This window comes from Vicugna pacos, chromosome 11, assembly GCF_048564905.1.
Source record: "Vicugna pacos chromosome 11, VicPac4, whole genome shotgun sequence".
Classification (NCBI taxonomy): domain Eukaryota; kingdom Metazoa; phylum Chordata; class Mammalia; order Artiodactyla; family Camelidae; genus Vicugna; species Vicugna pacos.
Genome location: NC_132997.1, coordinates 38,177,485 through 38,199,101, shown reverse-complemented (window position 1 = coordinate 38,199,101; position 21,617 = coordinate 38,177,485). Strand labels below are relative to the sequence as shown.

Here is a 21,617-nt window from a genome sequence, read left to right as displayed (position 1 = left end):
TCTGAATGGTGCAGAGAGTGTGTGCGGTAGGAGTCTGGGGAGAAAGGGGCAAGGTGGGTCGAAGGGGTGGGACAGGGTGTTATGTGGGAGAAAAAGTCCCTGCCTGAGAGGACAGGAGAGGGGAGCGAGCACAGCAGACCTCACTCTACGCAGACTCGGTGGCTGAAAACTTGGTTTGTTTTTGTTTGAAAATCTTATTTCATTGGTAGGGAGAAAAAGAATGTTTCTGAAATAATACGACCTCATTTAAAAAAATGTATTTGTATACATATTCATGTACGTAGTAATTTTAGAGTTGTTATAAAAATAATGTAAACACATTTTGAAATAACTGAAAGATAGAGAAAAGAGGAAAGATTACTTACTTTCCTTCTATCTGACCGTCATTTATGCTTCCTTTCAGCTTTTTTTTCCTTTGAAAAAGGAGCTGTGACTTTATAGAAAAATTTGTATACTATGTAATTAACACTGTCATCTAAAAAAGTTTTATCTACATGGGCTTTGAAACTATTATTTTTTACTTTGTGATGATCTGTTAGCTATTTCATTGAAATTTTTATTGAGAAAATTGTAGGCTAACAGTTGTTAAGAAAGAGAGAAATCTTGTGTACCTTTTATCCAGTTTCTCTCCATGGCAACATCTGGCAAAACTACAGAATAATATCACAACCAAGATACTGACATTGATACAGTTTATTCAGATTTCCCCAGTTTTACTTGTGCTCAGGTGTATGTGTTTAGTTCAATACAATTTTATCACATGCGTGTGTTCCTGCATCTACAACCACCACCAAAATACAGAACACTTCCATCACCACAAAGGTCTCTCGTGTTGCACTTTTATAACTACAGCCATCTCCCATGCACACCCCCTCCCCATCCCTGTCCCTAAACTCAGCAACCGGTAATCTAAAATGCTGTCACTTCAAAGGTGTTATATATCTATGGAATCATATAGTATATGATATTTTAGGATTAGACTTTTCATTCAGCATAATTCTCTGGAACTTCATGCAAGTTGCTGCACGTGTCAATAGTTCATTCCTTTTTATCGCTGTATAGTATTCCATATCTGGATATACAACCATTCACCCATGGAAGGCCATCTCAGGTGTTCCCAGTTTGGGGCTATTATGAATAAAGCTGCTATAAATGTTTGTGTACAAGTTTTTGTGTGAACTTGAGTCTTCATTTCTCTGTAATAAATGCCTAAGAGCCCGATCGCTGGGTCCCATGGTAAGGGCATGTTTGGTTTTACAAGAAGCTGCCCAACTACTTTTCCAGAGTGACTTCCATTTTACGTTCCCACCGGCAATGGACGAGTGGTCCAGCTTCTATGCATTTGGTGATGTCATTATTTTAATTCAGCCATTCTGATGGGCACGAAGTACTATCTCTTGTTTTTAATTTGCATTTTCCTTAATAGCTGATGAGATTGAACATCCTCTCATGTGCTGCTTTGCAACCTGTGTATCTGCTTCCATGATGTCTGTGAACGTCTTCTGCTCATTTTCTAATTGGATTGTTTTTTACTGTTGAGTTTTAAGAATTTATCTGTACATTTTAGATACTAGTCCTTTGTCAGCTGTGTGATTTGCAAATAATTTCTCCTCATCTATAGTTTGCTTTATCTCTCTTTCACATGGGATTTTGCAAAGCAATGGTTTTATTTTGATAAAATATAATTCATCTTTTTTTTTTTTTTTTGTCTTATGGCTGATGCTTTTGGTGTCAAGTCTAAGAACTCTCTCTGCCTGGTCCTCGCTCCTGAGGATTTCCTTCTATGCCTTTTTTTTTTTCCTTTAAGTTTTTCAGTTTTACATTTTACACTTGAGTTTGTGATCAGTTATGAGTTAGTTTTTGTGTGAGGGATGGGGTTTAGGTTGAAGTTCATTTCTTTGCTTATGCATGTCCAGTTGCTCCAGGACCATTCCTTGAAGAGGCCATCCTTCCTTCATTGAATTACTTTTGAACCTTTGTCAAAAATCAGTTGAGTATATTTGTATGCACTTATTTCTAGATTTTCTACTCTATTCCAATGATCTGTGTGACTATCTCCCTACAGATAACCACGCTCTCTTATTTATTATAGCTATGCAGTAATCCTTAATATTGACTTAAGTGTAGTGCCTGCCACTTAAGTCCTATTTTTCGAAAAAGAAGACTCAAGCTATTTGTTAAGCTATTTGTTTAAACTAATTTAGAACTTCTGCCTTCCCATTTAAATTTTAGAATTGGCTTGTCTGTCTATAAAAAGCCTTCTGAGATATGAGAGGAATTACATTCAGCAGATAGATCATTTTGGGGAGAAATGACATCTTTACCCTGTTGAGTCTTTCTATCCAGGAATGTGCTGTGTCTCTCCATTTATATAGGTGTTCTTTGATTTCTTTCATCATCCTTTTGGAATTTTCAGTATACAGAGCTTACACATCTTTTATTAAGTATTTCATTTTCTCTGAGCAGTTATAAATAGCATTGTTTTTGACTTTAGTTTCTCCACGTTCTTTGTTAGTCTGTAGAATGCAATTGATTTTTGTGTCTGTGCGTTTTTTACGAAGTTAATGTGACTGTAATACCAAAACTTGGTAAAAAATAATGCAGAAAACTTTAAATCATTTCTCGTAGTATCATAGCTAGAGATACTCTAAATGTTAGCAAATCATCTGTAATAAATGTGTCTGATTAGGGTCCATCAAGGGATATTATCAGTGTTGGGAAATCATTTATTTATTAATTTTTCCTATTTTTTTTAATTGAAGTATAGTCAGTTACAGTGTGTCAATTTCTGGTATACAGCACTATGTCCCAGTCATGCATATACATACATATATTCATTTTCATATTTTTTTGTTAAAGGTTATTACAAGATATTGAACATAGTTCCCCGTGCTATACAGCAGAAACTTGATTTTTGTATGTTGATATGTATCCTTGCTGAACTCACTTATTAGTTCTGGGAGGTTTTGTTTTGTTTTGTTTTGTTTTTTGGTAGGCACCTTGGAATTTTCTGCATAGACATGCCATCTGCAAATAGAGACAGTTTCATTTCTTCCTTTCCAGTGTAATTATTTTTAGTACATAAAACTTAACTTATGTGCCAATATTGGACATGCAAATTCTTAGTGAAATGACTGGGGAGAAAAAAAGATGAACCTTTTAGTGGTTCTTCACATTTCTTATCAAATTTGTTTCCAAAGGCACAGGGTTGGTTTTTTTACTTCCACCAGCACTTTACAAACTGTTTTGTGTACTGCCCCTTAGCTTCCAGAGTTATCTTTGTAATGTGTTTAGATAAAATAATTTTTTTTACTCTGAGAGAAAAATAGGGTACTTCATTTTATATTTTATGTATTTATTTGATTAATTCTGAGGCCAAACACCTCTCATCCACCGTTCTCCCCCTCTACCCTTTTATTTTAACAGATGTTGTACATTCAGGCCTTACCAGGACCCTTCCTTTCAATGGATCCATCCTCCTTTGTGGATGTTTATGGGTACATTGCTACCCCTCGAGTTTGGAAACAGAAGTCATCATTGATATGGCGTCTGGGCCCCGCGTACCTCTTTGAAGAAGCCATCTCGGTGGAAACCCTGGAAGTTATTAACAAACTTGGCCCAAGATACTGCGGTAACTTCCAAGCTGTGCTTGACCAAGGTATGGGGTGTTTTGATTTGTAATGATCTTGCTGGTATTATTTTTTAAATGGACTTCTGGTTATTTATAGCATATTTATAAAGAATAAATTAAGCACAGGCCAGTCATTAGAGGAGATCTCTGCTACTGGATCATTATATATTTACGACCCAACAGCAGATGTCACAGAAAAGGAAGTGACAGTCTCCTTTAGATTTCAGTTCCAAAGTACATAATGGAGGAAAGAGGGTGGGTAATGCCATGAGCAAAGAAAGAGGGAAGAGAATGAGGTAAATAAGTTACATTCCTTTTAATGAAGAAGCTTTTTAACTAAAGTATACTGTTGTCTTCAATTATTAAACAGGCAGACAAAACATCCACATTTTCACTATTGATTGTTGGCTGTTCAAGCAGGGAGCGTTGCTCGCTGTGCTCTGTCAAGTCCAGGGGGTCAGCTCCCATGTGGGAAGGATGATAAATGAATCTATGTTCGGAAGCCTTCATGCTCAGTGAAAGGCGGTTGAGCACCGAGGAGTGTTTCTATCTCCAGGTCTCATGTCTTCTTTGAACTTCGTTTCCTCTGGCAAATGGTGCTGGTGAGAACTACATGAGGAAGTCCGGTCCAGAGCCAAAGTGTCACCAACTCCATCTTCTCACCATACTTTTCCAGTAGCACACGTGGCTCTTCTTGACTCAGGGACCAGGGCACTAACTCCAGGAGAGGTGTCTACCTGGGACATGCAGCTCACTGAAAACCCTAGGGCTTTCCGTCCAGCATTTTGGTTTTGGGAGCGAGATTACATTCTTGACAGATGTCTCAAGCTTTAACAGCTTCACATGCGGCACGCCTCTATTTTATAGTAGGGCTAATCTTGTGAGATTTCTCTACAGTTTTCTATCACTGTCAGAGATCATAGGTATACAAACAGACCATGTAACAACATGTGACAATGTACAAACATGCTCTCAGTGATTATGTTGCCATGTAGCTGTAGATATTAACTTTTCGGAGGGTTTGTTTCCATCTCAGGAAAGGGAGAGTAGGAATGATTGAAGACGTGTTGTTTTAGGAGAGGATCCTGGGATGGAAGTGACGCCCCTGGTTGCAGAGGAAAGGGTTTCCTTCAGCCTTCACATAGCCAGCTCCTCCGTCACCAGTGCTGCTGACATCAGAACCACGTACAATGAGGTGGACAGCCGCCTGATTGCTAAAGAGGTACGCCTTCTGATTTCACTTGCTGCTCCTCTTTGGAATCACGGTCTCATGGTTTGCATCCATGGTTTCTGATGATTAAGTAAATACTGATTCACATTTGCACGTGTGTAGACGTATACACGCAGGCGTGCTTCCCGCTTCATTTGAAAATATTCTGTGATTTCCTGCCCTTTGCACCCCTGCCCCACCCCCAGCCAAGACTAAACCTTTCATTTGTAATTGCTCAAAGAAGAAAGAAAGGGCTCTTTATTCTTCTCAGTAGAACAAGAACAAATGGGATATTCAAAACACCTGGTGACACTGGGAACACTATTAGGCTTCCCTTTTCTGGGTGCTCCACACCATTGCAAAATATTCCTTGAGTCACTGTGTTTATACAAAACAACAAACGTGCCAAACAGCCAGCAGACGTGTTTGTAGATGAAGATGCCATTCGATTTCCTATTTCCCAATTCCTGCATAAAGAGCTCTTTTGTTTCTTGTGATGAATTTGGGCTGATTGTTTTATATTCTCCCCACCCTCACAGACGGACGGCCACATCCCTTTACTGAGGTGGTGGGATCAGGGGTTAGGTCCTGTTAAGCACCAGAGCCGGGTTAGCAGTGTGGTACCTTCTAATGGAGGAGGCCAAGGTGCCCATCTTCTTGGCCCTCTGAGATGAGGGATGCTGGACGCTCACAGAGCTGGATGACCCCGCACTGGGAAGGAGGCAGCCCTGGCCTTGTAGCTCTGTTCCACCTCCAAGAGTCCCCAGGTCCTGCTTGCCCTCACTGGCTCCTCACTGCGAGCATTTGTCTATACTAGTGAGCGCATGGGGCACTGGCAGCATGATCATATGACCGAAGCTACTATCTTAGTATTAAGCCAGAACCTGGGAGACCAGACAGGAGAACCTGGATTTTGGCTTGAGTCCCTCTGACACCGGTTCAGTTACTACTCATCCCCTGATTGACACTGACTGAGTGCCAGGCCTCCGGGTGCCCACCCTCCAGGAGCTCATGAACAAGACCTTCTCCTCCCCAGGACAGCTTCCTAGGACTCACTGTTGCCAATTTCTCTAGATGAACATTTCGTCCCGCGACAATGCCACGCCTGTGTTCTTGCTAAGAAATTGTGCTGGTCACCTCTCCGGGTCTCTTCGAACCATCGGAGCCGTGGCTGTGGGCCAGCTAGGTATGAGCCATTACTGCCCTTTGGGAAGAAAGGCTTGTGGCTGTCATCACTCGTGCAACCTGAAATTGTGGAGCAGCAGGCGGGACGGGGTGGGTTAGGGAACCGAAACAGTGAGGGTGAGAGGTGGGGAGTTAGCCACACCCGAGAGTCAGCCTCCCTGCAGAGGTCAGTTCATGGAGCTGACGCGGACAGCTGGTAGTGCGCTCGCTACTAAGCAGGCTGGCGTCTGTGCACAGCGGAGCCTCGCTAGTGAGTGTAGCGGGTCCTTTGAGCAGAGGCAATGGTTGTATTTGTTGGGATGGAAACAGCAGCCAGTGACTGTTGGTTGCCTTGCAGTCAGGCAAGAGCAAAGCCACGAGCTGGTGCAAGGGTCCCACCTCAGAGGATCTGGAGGGCAGACAAGAGCTGGAAGTTGTCAGAGCAGCCAGCAGACTGAGGCTCAGAGGGCAGCTGGCTCAGCTGGCACTCTGGGTGGTGGTCTGAACCCCCCTGGGCTATTTCAGCCTTCTGGTGACCCAGAAAGGACTCAGCACAGGCTCTCTCAGTGAACCTAAAACTTTCACAGCCCCTGCTCTTCCTCCCAGCCTGTCTCCTGTGCACAGCGCCCTCTGCTGGGAGGGGATGATGCCGCTGACAACTCTCGCATGGGCAGTGCCACTGTACTGAAGAATGCCCTTTGTCCCACACAGGGGTAAGGGTGTTCCACTCCAGCCCTGCGGCCAGCAGCCTGGACTTCATTGGTGGGCCCGCCATCCTCCTGGGTCTCATTTCCTTAGCGACGGATGACCACACCATGTACGCCGCCGTGAAAGTCCTGCACTCAGTCCTGACCAGCAACGTCATGTGTGACCACCTGATGCAGCACATCTGTGGGTACCAGGTAATCCCACCCTCCCATCTGAGCCTGAAACACCCCCTGAAAGGCTGTCATCCCCGAGGAGCAGGGACGGGCTTTGCTGGCCCAAGTGGACATTCCTTCCAGTGTGACTTCTGGAGAAGGGAAACTGAAAGTCTCTGGGTCCTGAGACCAGTGTTGTCAGAGCGGAGGGCCAGGTGACAGGCAGCCAGAGTGGGGCTCTGACCAGAATGAGGATGCTCACCTGTCTGTGGCTGCCGGCACCTTTTCACTGATGAATTCAGAATCATTTGCAGTCCCCACACTTTGCATCTAGTATGTGGCTAAGAGCCCAGACCGTGAAACAAGAGTGCTGGGTTGGAATCGAGCGTCTTCCTCTTACTTGCTATTTAACCTTGCGTGAGTTAATTTCCCTCTCTGTCTCAGTCCCCACGTCTACGGTGTGAGCTGTCATACTTCCTAGATCAGGGGGTTGCAGTGAGGACCAGATGTTAATACGAGTGAGGGGCTTAGAATTATGTCTGGTTCAGTGTAAGTGCCCTATAAATGTCGGCCACCTCTAATTCTTCATCTCTCTGTGCCTCAGTTCTCCTCTGTGTCGAATGGGAATGAAAACAGCGGCTATTTTTTCCAATCGCGGTAACTGAGTTAACACATGCTGAGTGCTTGGAAGTGGGCCTGCTCAGAGTCACCGCTGTGCACATGCTCACTGTGGCTGTTAGTGATATTTACTGTTCATAACGTCAGACAAGATGCAGACACTGCCCTCAAGGAATACCTTGCGTGGCTGGGAAGCAGCTAAGAAAGGAATCCTGAAGGCCAGGACTCAGGTCAAAGTCTCGGCAAGGTCCCTGGGGCACAAAACTGCAGGTTCCTCCTGGGCACAGTGAGGGCAGGCCGAGAAAGCCTCCCTGCCCCCCAGTCAGGGTCTGAGAGGACAGCTGTATGGTGTCGTGTCGGACACACCCCCTCCCACCCGGAGCCCCGCCACAGCCGGACAGCGGCCCCCTCCCTCCTGCCTCTCCCTTGATGCCCACCGAGGCCAGTCACAGGTCTACATCACGGACCCGAGGCTGCCTCTGCCTTGTGCAAACCCTTCAAAGATGTCTGGTCATTGATACAATATCCCAAACTCCTAAAGGCCTTTCTAACTGGCCACCACCCTGTCCTTCCAGCCCCGCCTCTCACCCAGCCAACGTTTCCCATCCTGCACTCCTGCTCCCCAGGTCCCACGTGGTCCGAATCACTAAGCACATTGCCTGACTTTGTGTCCCTGTAGCCTCAGCTTGTCGACCGTCTTCCCCAGGTACATACACTCCTCATCTTCCCAGGTCAAGCTCTGATTGCAGGGGGACACCTCTCCCATCTCCCAGCCCCCATGGCACTGTGTGCACGCCCAGTAATGATCCAGAGGGATGGGCATTTCTTTTTCCTTGCCCGTGAATTACTGAGACCAAAAAGACACTCAGTAAATAATTGGAGAATAAATGCACGAGTGTGTCTGGGTTTACATCGAAACTCAAGAATCGAGGCTCCTGGTGTATAACGGTTTTCTTTGATTATATTGTCAAAGGCCGTGGTGGTGGGATTTGTTCCAGATCAGCACATGGATGTCCGCTCTGGCTAGGAATGTTAATAATTACTGTGAGCATTTCTAAAAAGCTACAGAGCAGTTTCTGCTTTCATGGGGTATATCTAGTAGGATAAAATAAGACAAACGCCAAAATAATTTTAGTATAAATCAAATGCAGTAAGTGTCCAAGATTCTTTTCCAGAACTGCCAGTCTCCATGACTTGGTGGTTACCCTGCATCCTCCCGGAAACCCCGAGCTGCACAGAGAGCGAGGGCCTCTCATGCCCCCCATTGTCTCCTTACCGCCCAGTGCGGGCCTGGCACGTCGTGAGTTCACGGAGAGCGCCCGTCACAGATGCAGGGTCTTGAGAGCCACCAAGGTGGCCGACAGCGCCTGTAGTGGGGGAGTCAAAAAGAGAAAGAGGGTCAGAGGAGGCCTGGAGGACTGGGTTGGCTGAGTTTTTCAGGAAGAGATGGCAGAGGCAAAAAGTGGCCTGTGAGTGGAATCTATTTACTCAGGTCATATTGACTGAGCACCTCCTGACATCCTGGCACAGGGCCAGGCCAGGGACACAGACAGACAAGTGGGTTCAGTCCCGCTCTCCGTGGAGCCGCCTGTCTGACTTCGTAGGTTCAGGCTGCTCTAACAAAGTCCCATAACGGGATGCCTTAGAAACCACAGGAATTTATTTCTCGTAGTTCTATAGGCTGCGAAGTTCAAGACCATCGTGCTGGCAGATTCGGTGTCTAGTGAGGACCTGCCTCCTGGTTCATAGATGACCGTCTTTCTGCTGTGTCCTCACGTGGCAGAAAAGACAAGGGAGCCTTTTGAGGCCTCTTTCATAAGGATGCTAATCCCACTCATGAGGGCTCCATCCTCACGATCTCATCACCGCCCAAAGGCCCTGCGTCCTACTACCATCACACTGCAGATTAAGTTTCAACATACGAATTTTGGGGAGACACATTCAGCTGACAGCATTGTCTAATGAAGAATGTTATTATCATGAGACATCCAAATACGTTGTGTAGAGAATTAATCAGATTCAGAGATTTGTTGTATGTTTACACATGAAGGCAGAGGAAAAATATTTAAAACTCTTCTTATGGCTTAAAGTAGAAAAATCTCAAAGATTGATATCTTCTGGGAAACAGAGCCTGGGCAGTAGTAGAGGAGGTGAAGAATGTCAGGTTTGCATAAAAAGCCAAGGTGATTATTATTTTTTGTCTTCCCTGACTCCACTTTATAAAATAGAACCCCTTTCTTATCTCATCCCTTTCTAGACGGCTTTTCTTGCTGCATTTTTTCGTAACGTGCACACCTGTTGGTGTGATGTATGTGGACTTGTTGCCATGTTTGTGGTCCACGAGGGCAAGACTGGGTCTGCTAGTCCATTGCTGCATCCTAAGAGCTCATGATAGACACTAGGTGTTGAGTAAGGATTTGTAGAATGAACCAGTGAGTGAAAACAAGGCTCTGTAATTAAGTGGCTTGCTCAGGAGTGGATTTAATAATTTTTTAGACATTTGCTCTCTATTCATCTGCTGGCTTGCTGATTGCATGTGAGAACATGATGAGAGCCTCACCCTTTCTGTCTGTTATTGCCACCAAACGTAACATCCTCTTGTCAGACTGACACCCAGACAAGTTTTCTAAGCTGGATTTTCACAGCATGATGAAGGAGGATGGAGTTCCAGATTAACATTATGAGCACCTGAGGGACTCAGCACAGGTCCCCCCACAGGGCGGGGAGGAGAGGACCATGACGGGCCAGTGCACAGCAAGCCTGGATGGAGAGGGAGGGAGGGGGCAGAACTCTTTTGCTCCAGGGAGGGTGGATCTTACCTCAGAGGTGATGAGTGACCAACCATCCAAAGTCTTGGGACAGGGAAATAGAATGAATGATGCTTTAGAATGGCCTTTGACACCAGTATGGAAGACAGGCTGGAGGGATGAGATGGGAGCAGGAGATAGAGATCGAATCCATCGTGGTACGAGACCGCATCCCTGACCTGGGGAGATTCGGGGTCTTGGTGAGCTGCGTGAGCAGGTAGCTCAGGAGAATGACCGGTGCTGTGCCCCCGAGTGCGGCCCGCAGGGAGGGAGAAGACATCTGGGATTTGGTGAGTGTGAACTGTCTGTGAGACTTTAAAGGTGAAATACCAAGTGGGGTGCCCCGCTCTGGAGTTCAGGGGGGAGCTGGGCGGGGGGTACAGGTGTGAGTCCTCAGTATCACCACGATGGTATTCAGCCCAAGGAAATTGATGAAATAGCCAAAGAGAAGGAGTAGGGAAAGGAGAGAAGAGGACGGAGGAGGAGCATTGAGGGGTTCACCAGGGAGAGCCTGGAAATAGGGTGAGAACTCAACCAAGGGGGTTGAGAAGAAAGAGGGAAGAGAAACCAAAGAAACATTTTCTCCAGGAATTTGAAAAAAGGTGTTTTGAGAAGGTGGGCATGGTCAGACAATGCTAAATGGTGATAAATAATCCAGCAAACTAAGGACAGAGATGTCTCTGTTGGATTTGGCTCCTGGAAGGCACTGGTGACCTTTCTAAGGCAGGTGGACAGGAGGAGGCAGCCGCCAACTGAAGGGGGTTGAAGAGAAAACTTGACATGAGGACGTGGAGCCAAAGAGTGTCGGCAGTGCTTTCTAGAAGTTTACCTACAAAAAGGGGTAGAGAAATGGGGCCCGAACTAGAGGGATTGGGGGGGTCAAAGGAGGATTAATTTTAAGAGGAGACCTACTAGGGCTTATTTGTCGGGAAGGACGTAACAGACAAGAGAAAGATGGATGAATCCGGGAGAGAAGAGTTGTCCCCAGGAGAAGGCGAGGGGTGGGTTCCAGAGGCCGGGTGAGTGGAAGCCCTGCTTATGACGGGAAGGACTGCGCTGCAGGTGCTCGTGGACCTGGTGGTAAAGAGCTGAGAGTGTTTGTGTCTGGTGGGGTCTAAATTCTCAGCTGTGTGCTGGGCTGGGTGGTGGAGGGGAAGGGAGAGGAGGTGAGAGCATCATATTTAGGATGAGGAAGACCAGCCTCTGAGAAAAACAGTCGGACTTCAGGCCAAACTGAGTACCAGTCTGACATTTGACACTATTGATGTACAGTGAAACCTGTTGGCCCGAGTGATTTTTCTCAAGCAACTTTCACCCGTCCTAATGATGTCCTGGCGGGGAGGGAGGAGTGGCCAGATTTCACATATGCCAAAGAAGTGGCTGGAACCGTCTGAAAAGATATTATTTGCCGATCACAATTGTCCTAGTCAGTTTGGGCTGCTGTAACAGGAGACCATAGACCGGGGGATGCTTATGAACTGCAGAAATGAATTTTGTCATTGTTCCGGAGTCCGGGAAGTCCAAGGTCAGGGTGCCAGCATGAGGCTGAGTGAGGACCCTCTTTCTGGATGCAGATGGCCAGCTTCTCCTTGTACCCTCAGGTGGCAGAGCAGAGAGAGGAAGCACACTCTCTTGTGACTCTCATAACGGCCCTAGTCCCGTCCACGAGCACTCCCCCACCTCATCTAATGGTAGTTACATCCCAAAGGACCCACCTCTAAATACCGTCACATTGGGGGATAGGGTTTCAGCCTATGACTTTTGGGAGGAACAAACATTCAGTCCATCACAACAAGTGAGACCTAATGGCACCTTGAAAGAATGGGTCTGAGGGGACAGGAAGAAGGGTGCACTGTGTCATATCCAGGCGTAGGGAACTGAGCTGTGGGTGAGCTGAGCTGAGACTCCAGGTAAAGCGGTTGAGAACCCAGATGCCAGTGGATGGCGGGGCAGCCTGACTTGTGTGTGAGTGGGATCAACAGAGACACGCGGCTAGGTGAGCTCCCTCTTGTTGGTCTCTGAGAGGAGTGTGGGTCACTGGGGTCCCGTGCCTGCATCCCGGTGTGGATGCCTGCATGTTGCAGGTTTCCCAGGGTCCTGCACAGCAGAATAGCACGTCTGGTGGCTGCAGCCTGAAGTGAGGCTGGGGTAGCTGGGCTCACAGGCACATGGTGGCTTCCGAGGGATACAGTAGCATGTACGGGATGGGTATGAATGTAGGAGCCAGTAAAGGCAAATGAGAAAAGCACCCAGGACGCAGTAGGAAACTAGGAGAGAGCAGCATCCTGGAAATGTGGAAGATTCAGGAAGGAGCCGGGGGTCCCTAGAGAGAGGTCAGGCTGCACGAGGACTCAGGGACACTGGTAGGGAAGCAGCCACAGAAGCTGGTGTGTGTTTTCCTTCTGAGAATGGGGAACGGAGAGGGGAGCGCCAGAGAGCAGGGTGTTCTCAGCAACAGGCAGGTGAGGGAGAGAGACCGGTGCAGATGCATTCATGACGAATCTGCTTTTTAAAAAATTTTCAATTTTTTAATTTAATCTAATTTTTTCTTATTTAGGTATAGTCAGTTTACAATGTTGTGTCAATTTCTGGTGCACAGCGCAATGTCATACATGGATATACATATATTCACTTTCATATTCTTTTTCACCATGAGCTACTACAAGATATAGAATATATTTCCCTGTGCTATACAGTATAAACATTTTTTTTAACCTTTTCAGATAATGGCGTTTCTCTTGAGGAAGAAGACCTCTTTCCTAAACCATCGCATCTTTCAGCTGATCCTGTCCATCGCTGGCACTGCAGAACTGGGTTTTGGGTCGTCTGTGATCACCAACGTGGGCGTCTTCCAGCACATCCTCTGCAATTTTGAGGTAAACTGGAGACTGGTCATTAGCCCTAAAGGAGCATGTGTGATGGTGCAGAAAGCCTGGTGTTTCCTCTAGACCCAGCAGGGCAGCTTCCTCCAACGTCAAGATGGTAGTGAGAGAGGAAACCACAAAGGCTTTGGTGCTCAGAGGCCCTGATTTATAATTAACTCCTACCACTAATGGGCTGTGTGGCCTCAGGCAAGTGTCATGACTTCTCTGAGTTTTAGTCTTCTATATGAAATGGAGACCATCACCACTCCCTCACAGGCTGGTGTGGGAGTCAAATCAGATATTATCCAGAAAAGGTTTTTAAAGTTGTAAGCTTCCATGTTTATGAGATTTTAAGAAGTACCACTTCCTTTGGAAGGTGCTTTGCTGTTTATAAATCCAAGTTTATAAATGAGTGAAAGATGCTGAGGGCATATATGAGACTAAGTGGGGAGGACTGCACAGAGCTGGGGGTGGATAGAAGCATTCACAAAGCTTCATTTCCTGAGTGACCACTGGGGTCCGGCACCGGTGTATGTCCTGGAGGCGTGGTGATAACTGGGACCCAGACCCTCCACCCAGTTGCCTGGGCCTGGGACATGACAAAGGTGATGCTACAAGGTGCTGGGTGCCAGTGAGGGAGGCACGGGGCATCTGGGGAGTGGGAGGAGTGGACAGTCAGCTCAGCTCTACAGCTCAGTGCTCTGGGGCTCAGTCTGGCAGGATGCGTTCAGTGTGGGACCATCCCAAGTGGAGTGGATGCTGTTTACCCACATGTGGGGATGAGACCAACCATGGGGACTTGAGAGCAGGTGGCTAGGGGCGCCTGCACGGGTGCTGTTGCGGGTAGAGGTGAGGCTGGAGGAAGGGGGAGAGAAGACAGGCAGAAGATGTGAACTTGCAGGATGTGCAGTTTAGCTGGTACCTGCTGGAGTCTGCTCAAGGGTTTTAAACATGATTTTTTTAGTTAAAAGATAATATATGCTTATTATAGAATATTTTTAATTACAGAAAAAAATGGAAGACAAACACTGATTTTTGAGATCTAGACAATTATTGTTAACTTTGACTGCATCCCTTTTTTGGTACTTTTTATGCATTATATATATATACCCATACACATACACACACATACATACATACATATATATACATATATTTTATTATAGTCACAATCATAGTGTAGGTATTATTTTGAAATCTTGCCTTTCTCACATAATATAAGCATTAAACAATTTTTTTATTAGACTCTTGCAAGCATTGTTCTGAGGTCAGAACAATAATCTGTCTTACAGAGAGTTCCTCATCTCTTCATCATTCCCCTACTGTCAGATTCTTAGATTATTCCTTTATTTGTTGTTATGAATGAATGCTAACAGAGGCTGGACTTTTGTGCACACACATCCTCCACTTTTAAAACGATTCCCTTAGAAGAAATGATCAAAGTTGAATGATTAGGATAAAGGCTTTCTAAACAATTTTTAGACTGTTGGTAAATTTTGCTAAGTAGCCGATACCTAAGGATGTTAATTAAAGAATGACATGTTAGAATTTTATTTTAGGTCTATTACTCTGATGGCAAGAGCTCCAGGCAGGGAGATTGCTGCAGAAATCTAGGTGGAAGATTCTGAAACCTGAATTGTGGCAAAGGCAGTGGGATAAAGAGGACGATCAGTAAGTGTCACAGTTCAGGTTAGAAGCGATTGGGAACCGAATGGCAAGAAAAACACTATATAGCAAAACAAGGAAGGGGTCTAAATTTGTCTGTACTTGCAGGAAAATTTGTAGTCACTGATGTATGTATGAGAAAAGGGAACGTTTTAAATTAATCAACAGAGGCTGCAGATCAAGAAGTTAGAATAATCAAGGGGGGAAAAAAGCAAAAACAAAGACACAAAAAACCAAACAAAAACAAAATTCAGAGAAAGAAAGAAGGAAAAATAAAAATGAGAACATAAATTAATTAAATAGGAAAGAAAACAAGCCTACAGAGGATTAACAAGGCCAGTGACTGGTTCTGGTAAAACATACAAACCTGTTGAGATTGGTCAAGAAAAAAAGATGAGAGGCACAAGTAAATTCTATCAGGAAGGAGAAGGGAAGACTAACCACAGAAGAACGAGCAGTTAGAAAGAGAACCAAAAAAATGCGATCGGCAACTGTGTGCGATAAATGTGAACACAAAGCTCATTTGAATAATGTCCAAGAAAATTTATTTCCAAAACTCACTCAAGGAGAAATACGAAACTCAAATGGTCCCATAACCATCAAATGAATGGAATCACGGGTTTGAAATCTTACAAACAAACAACATTCACAAAGAAAGTTCAGGCCCAGGGCGTCTATAAGAAGGTTCTACCAGTCAGGAAACAGGCCATTCCAGCCTTATAAACTCTTCCAGAAAATTGAGAAGGGACCTCTCCCAGATTCTTTTATGAGCTAATCTTAATACCAGAACCAGAAAAAATAGTATGGGAAGTGAAAAATTACAGGTCAATCTTACTCATAAATAAAGCTCCAAAAATTGTGAATAAAATGTGATCTAATTGGACCAGGCCAGGATGAACACCCTGGTCCTGGAACTGAAGATAGACTCAGGGTCTGAGCTATGGGCTCCCTGTGCACAGCAGGGAAGGAGATTTGCACAGAGGGCTTTACCACGCTGATATACAAGACAGCCTGCCTTGGCTGCATAGCTGCACATGCTTCTAAAATGCTGTGGTCTTGCTCAGGCAGCTTGGCTCCATGGCATCCTTGTACCAGCCCAGCCCAGGAATTGTCTGTGCAGGAATCCACCATGCTCCCACTGCCTGCTCCTGGAACCACCCTAGGCAGCACCCTGTCCCCTCTCGGAGTAAATGAACTGAGCTGAGTGGGTGCTTTTAAAGCTGAAGTTAAGAAAATAAGCATCCAATAAAAATCCACAAAAAAAGAGATGCTAAAAAATAGCCCACAATAAAATGAAATGAAATAGAATGTTAGAAAGATTGAGCGGAGAGAATTTCAGTAGGAAGAAGGGCTTCTCCAGTGTCTGCCTACATCAAGTACAGTAAGGGCAGGGACGTGTGCGTTGTGTTTGGAGGTCACTACCAGGCCTAGGAAAGAGTAAATAGCGGGGTCAGCCTGAGGTGAAGAGTGGAGAGCAGGCTAGACGTAGACAGTCAGTAGGCTTTGGAAAAAAAAAAAAAGAGGAAAATAGAGGGGGGAGAGTTTCAGGAATTAAGATAGGAGAATTGAGTCTGATTGTAGGCTGAGGAAGGGGAAACAGTGAAAAGAGAGTGATCAGAGTACCAGTGGGAGAATCAGCTACTGATGGGGCAGGTCCTTAGAGGAGAGGGAGAATTTGGAGATCAGAGTGGGTTATAGGATAAGGGGTGGGATCCTTGATGACTAATGTGAAGCAGGGAAGGCAGAAAGCTGAGAAGCTGAAAGGGGCAGGAAGCTGAGAAGCTGGAAGGGGCAGGAAGCTGAGAAGCTGGAACGGGCAGGAAGTTGAGAAGCAAAGAGAAACAGGAAGTTGAAGTCATTCAGATCTTAGGCTTTTGGTCTTTTGAAGAAAGGACAGGCCAGCTCTTTCTGAGAATGAGATCGTCCGAAGGTGGGGAGAGAACAGAATTTGACACATTTGATATTCAAACAATTGTAATCCAGATGTCTTAAATGCAGTCTTTAGCACAGGGCAACCACCAAAAGATTCAATTATGCATGTTTTCCAAAATTCAGACAATTGGTGTTATGTTACACAAAGTAATTTCTAGAAGGGCTAGGCAGCCTCAGGTGTGCTGTGGCAACTTCTCATTGTTCTAACACTCTGGAAAATAAATTGGGAGGAAGGGTACGCTTTTGTGGGAAGGATAAGGGGTGTGGTGGGGTTCCTGCCTGCCTTTCTCAGCTCTCCCAGCTCCCATCCCAGAGCCTGCTGTTTCATTTGTTCAACGACTCCCTTCATGAATGAGTATTCCAAGTGTGCAGAGCTCTTGGTGTCCTCTTGGGTATGTTGGGGTGCCATGCCTGGCTCCCCCCAGCTCCCCGGGAGCCACATGGATCCACCCCAGCTCTCTCCAGTGGTAGCTGCCCTACGTCTGTGTGTAGCAGGCAGTGGCTGTGCTTCCGGGGCTGGAACTCTGTCGGCCTGTTTCTGGCTTAAAAGTGATCCACTTGTCTTACTCTGGTTTACCTTCTCTTTTAAGAAATGTAATGGATCCTTATTAAGTGCCCACTGTGTGGCCTGCACGGTGCCGGGCCCTGGGGACTGAAGAGGGACAGTCTCTGCCTTCCTGATAAACTTGTGTCCGGGGAGGCTCTTTTGCTTCCCCTTGTAAGTAAAGGGATGGAGTCACGGCCACCTGCTTGGTCATGAGAGGCTGATTATTGACCCTCTGAGCCACGGTCTGCAGGAGGTGCCTGTGGGGGAACACAGCGAGGAGGCACGAGAGTGGGCTCCGTGGTCAGACAGCCCAGGCTTTGAGGCCCGTCACTGCCAATTAAAAACCGAGGGGCGCCAGACAAGTTACTTAGTCGCTCTGAGCCTCCCTGTTCTTATCTAGTAATTGCAGAAAATGATAGCATTTTAGGACTTTGTATGATGCTTCTTGCCTCCAGCAAATGGTATCATTTGTAAGTGCGAGCCCTTTTGGCTGCTCTGTGAGTGCATTCTTATAATCCCGCGTCTGAACCTTCTAGATCTGGGCCTTAGGAAATGTCAGTATTTAGATGAGAAATAGCAGGGCTTTCTAAAGGGAAGGAGAAGTGAGATGTGAAGGTGCGCCACCACCTTTGCCCCAGGAGGGTGGGAAGCAGCTAACATTCCGTTTACGGTGGATGCAAACAGCTCGCGTGATAAAACCTCACTTTCAGAAGCTCAGTGCGTTTCCCGCCTGCGGGTCGCTCCCAATTCTGTTGTACAGCAGATGGGAGCGGGGGCTTGCAGCAGGTTCTCCAGGTCGGGGGCCTGAAGAAATTGCATGCACTGGTCGGCTGCGTAGTTGCATGAACCCTGAGAGGTGAGACCCAGCTTCTGATTCCAGCCCTGTCACTTGCTGGTGTTGAGAGGGACCTGTCACTCAGTGGTCTGTCTCAGCCTTGAGTTTCTCATCTCTAAATTGGGAACGCTGATAATTGCCTGGTAGGATCCAGTGAGAATGAGACTGCGGGGCCCAGGGTGCGACACCCGGAGGGGGTGGTTAGTGCTGGTGTCCTTGGTTGGAATCTAGACTCACAGTAAAGCTCTAGACAGCAGCAGAGATGGGGGAAGACAGGAAGGACAGCTGAGCTTTCCCCTGGGGGAGGCGTCCTCTACCGTCTAGCTGTCAGGAGAGCTAGGCTGATTCCAGAGCTGGTAAGTTGCACTAGTGATGCCAAGCCAAGCAGACCACCCCTGGCACCCCACCTGCTCACACTGCCTGGAAACCCTTCTTCCCGCGCGCCTTGGTTTCACTGTGTGTTCCATCTTCCAGCTCTGGATGAACACTGCGGACAACTTGGAGCTCTCCCTCTTTTCCCATCTTGTGGAAATACTTCAGTCACCAAGGTAGGCTAAGGACTGGAACCGAAGGCTTCATGCTGAGGACAGGGGTTGAGAGGGCAGGACCGCTGGTGGCTCAGCAGCCACGTCTGCCCCCACTCCCAGAGCATTGGGTCCCCTGACCACGGCATGTCTGTCTTAATCTGCTCAGGCTGCTGGGACAGAAATTCCATAGACTGGGTGGTTTACAAATCACAGAAACTTACTTCTCATAGTTCCGGAGGCTGGAAGTCTAAGATCAAGGCTCTGGCAGGTTCAGTGTCTGGTGGGGACCTGCTTCCTGGTTCATAGTTGGCCGTCTTCTCACTGCAACCTCACATGGCAGAAGGGGTGGGGGGCACTCTGTGGTGTCCTTTATAAGGACACTAATCCCATTTGTGAGGGCTCCACCCTCATGACCTAAGCATCTCTCGAAGGCCCCACCTCCAAATACCGTCACATTGAACATCACTTTTTGAATTAGGGCTCTTTTGATAGCAAGTGGCAGAAAGACAACTGAAACCAACTTAAGGAAGGAAGAAAGGGAGGGGAAAAGGAAGGAAAAAGGAGGGGAGAAAGGAAGGTGGAGAGAGAGGACACTTCTTGGCTCACACAACTGAGTGAGGCAGGTCTTCACGTGTTGTCTAGGTGGTGCTCACACTCCTTTATCTGAGATCTGCCCCTGATTTTGTCTCCACTTGCTCCCCTGCTCTTAGAGCACTCAGAGCACGTCCTCTGCTCAACGCAGTCAGAAGAGAGGGCTTCTTTTTCACACAATACGCCTAGCAATAGGATGGAGTCCCATGGGGCCATCCTGGGTCAGGTGTCCAGGCCAGGAGCATGGCTTGCCCTCTGGAGTGGGTGCAGGGCGGTTAGAAAGAGGTAGTTCCCAAAGAAAGCCAGGGGCTGTGACCAGAAGGAAGGCAAGGAAGCCAGCCTATCAACCCACCTCCTTCCTTGCACACTGGGCTGTTCACACCCACCTCCACCTGCCTCCTCACCAGTCAGCCATTCTAGAAATCATTAATACCTTGGTGCTGCAACCATGTTTTCATTCAGCCGCTCATAATTGACCAACTATTATAAACCCACTCCGTTTCACACTAGTTCTTAGTGCTGGAAGTTCGGAGAAGGATAAGGCACAGTCCTGTGGAGAAGGAACACAGAAAAGTGGGCTGCTCAGGGATAAGAAAGAGCACAAGATGGTGGGGATTTACAGGTGATGCACGCATATTTTTCCCACTGAGCCTGTGAATGCAAGTCACACACAGAACTGGGCTGGTTCTGCCTCCGTTGTATATCAGGGGTGTGGAGCTGGGCAGAATTGTGTGTCAGGGCTGTGGAGCTGGGCAGAATTGAACACACCACTCCTGAAAAGACCGTTCAAGCAGGAGCCACTCACCCAGATTCACTCTCCTCCACCTTTATTTCCTTCCCGACTTTTCCACTTTCTTTCTGTACCTGCTATTTTCTAGGAGACGGACACTCACCCTGGGGGCTGTTTTCTTGGTGGGGGGTAGGATTTACTGGAAAGTGGATGTGCGATTATCCTAAGGAGGGGCTGTGGAGGCTTGAATTCTGTCTCTCTCCCCTCTGACTCCGGCGGCGTGTTCATCCACTTTGCGGTTTGGGGCGGGCAGGAAGAGCGCACGCCCAGACAGGCTCGCCGAGGGCGCGCTCCCGGCTGTTGGGAAGTGCTCCGTGGTCACACTCCAGTCTGCTCTCTTTGTTCTGTGTTTTCTGAGACCCGGCATTAGTTTTCCCCGAGGCTTGGAATTTTAAAGTCAATAACCGGGGCTTATCTTTGAAGGCAGTTTCTGGGGGTGGAAGGGCACAGGGGCTCATCCCCGAGCGATGCTGGCACTGGGCAGACACTTCTTTGATGGGTGTCTGACTGCATTTTGATGAGCTAACAAGAGAGCGGTGGAGTCAGAGGGCCACGGAGCAAGCCCAGTCTTTGAAACCTTTTTAGCAGAAACACAGCGAATTTGGTTCTTTCCAGTAAAAGCTTTTACTGCCTCTCTCCCGGGCTCACCAGGGACGGACCCCGGAATGCTGAAGTTGCTCACCAGACACGGCTTATTCCCAAGCTCATCTTCCTCTTCAATGAGCCGGGCCTCACCCCCTCCAAGATGCCCACCATCATTGCCATCCTAGGCCGTCAGCTGCGGGGCCACTTCAGCCTCCAGGACTTGCTCAGGTACTGCGCCAGCTCCCCGGGCAGGAAGGGCAGACCCTTCGGGCAGTTTAATGAAGGAATATAATCCCCAGCTCTCTCCTGACTACACTCAACACAGTAGCAGGTTCTCTTTTTTGGAACATTCTAGGAGTTTCTCTGCTCAGGGCCAAGAGTTGAAGAAAGGGGTGGGTCCACTGGACTCCCCAGCAGGGCTGTGTGTCCAGTGCTCCCTGGTGCTCGGACACACCTGCTGTGCCAAGAATGCAACAAATTCCACGAGCATGGCCATCCTCACCAGCCAGTGACCCAGCATGCCCACCTCTTGCAGATTTCCCAAAGAACGATCTCTACTGGCATGACGTGTCACCTTTTCTGTCTGCATCCCTGTGCTGTTGAGCTGGCAGAGCCAGAGTTAGCTGCTCTGATGAATCCTGACAGACTTTACAAGGCTCTGGAAATACCACATTGATCACAGAATAACATGGTTCCCCTCAGACCCTCCCCTGAAGCCACCTTGGGGTGGGTCCGTGCAGAAAGCCTTCACATGTGTTCAGCAGACATGGCCTGGGCCCCGTCGAGCGCGTCCTTCTCTCTCTGCCTTCAGGATCGGGCTGTTTGTTGTGTACACCCTCAAGCCTTCATCAGTGAGCGAGAGGCCAATCTGCGTGGACGGAGCCCCAGACCCCTCCGTGCCCGGTGAGGAGACCTTTCCCAGCTGCCAGTCTGAAGGCAGCAGGACGACCCCCACAACAGCCCTGAGAGGCACAGGCGCTGGGACCATTTT

General features: G+C 47.3%; 1 protein-coding gene across 1 annotated transcript in view; it reads left to right on the top strand.

Annotated features, from left to right (window-relative positions):
- The window catches only part of WDFY4 (WDFY family member 4), a 269,557-nt gene that overhangs the window by 97,805 nt on the left and 150,135 nt on the right, over positions 1-21,617 (top strand). Inside the window, exons 20-27 of the mRNA XM_072971154.1 lie at positions 3,427-3,658; positions 4,708-4,853; positions 5,916-6,027; positions 6,717-6,907; positions 13,014-13,166; positions 18,608-18,681; positions 20,693-20,854; positions 21,438-21,529. Of these exons, the coding sequence (XP_072827255.1) occupies positions 3,427-3,658; positions 4,708-4,853; positions 5,916-6,027; positions 6,717-6,907; positions 13,014-13,166; positions 18,608-18,681; positions 20,693-20,854; positions 21,438-21,529 (1,162 nt within the window). The remainder of the gene's footprint in view (positions 1-3,426; positions 3,659-4,707; positions 4,854-5,915; positions 6,028-6,716; positions 6,908-13,013; positions 13,167-18,607; positions 18,682-20,692; positions 20,855-21,437; positions 21,530-21,617) is intronic.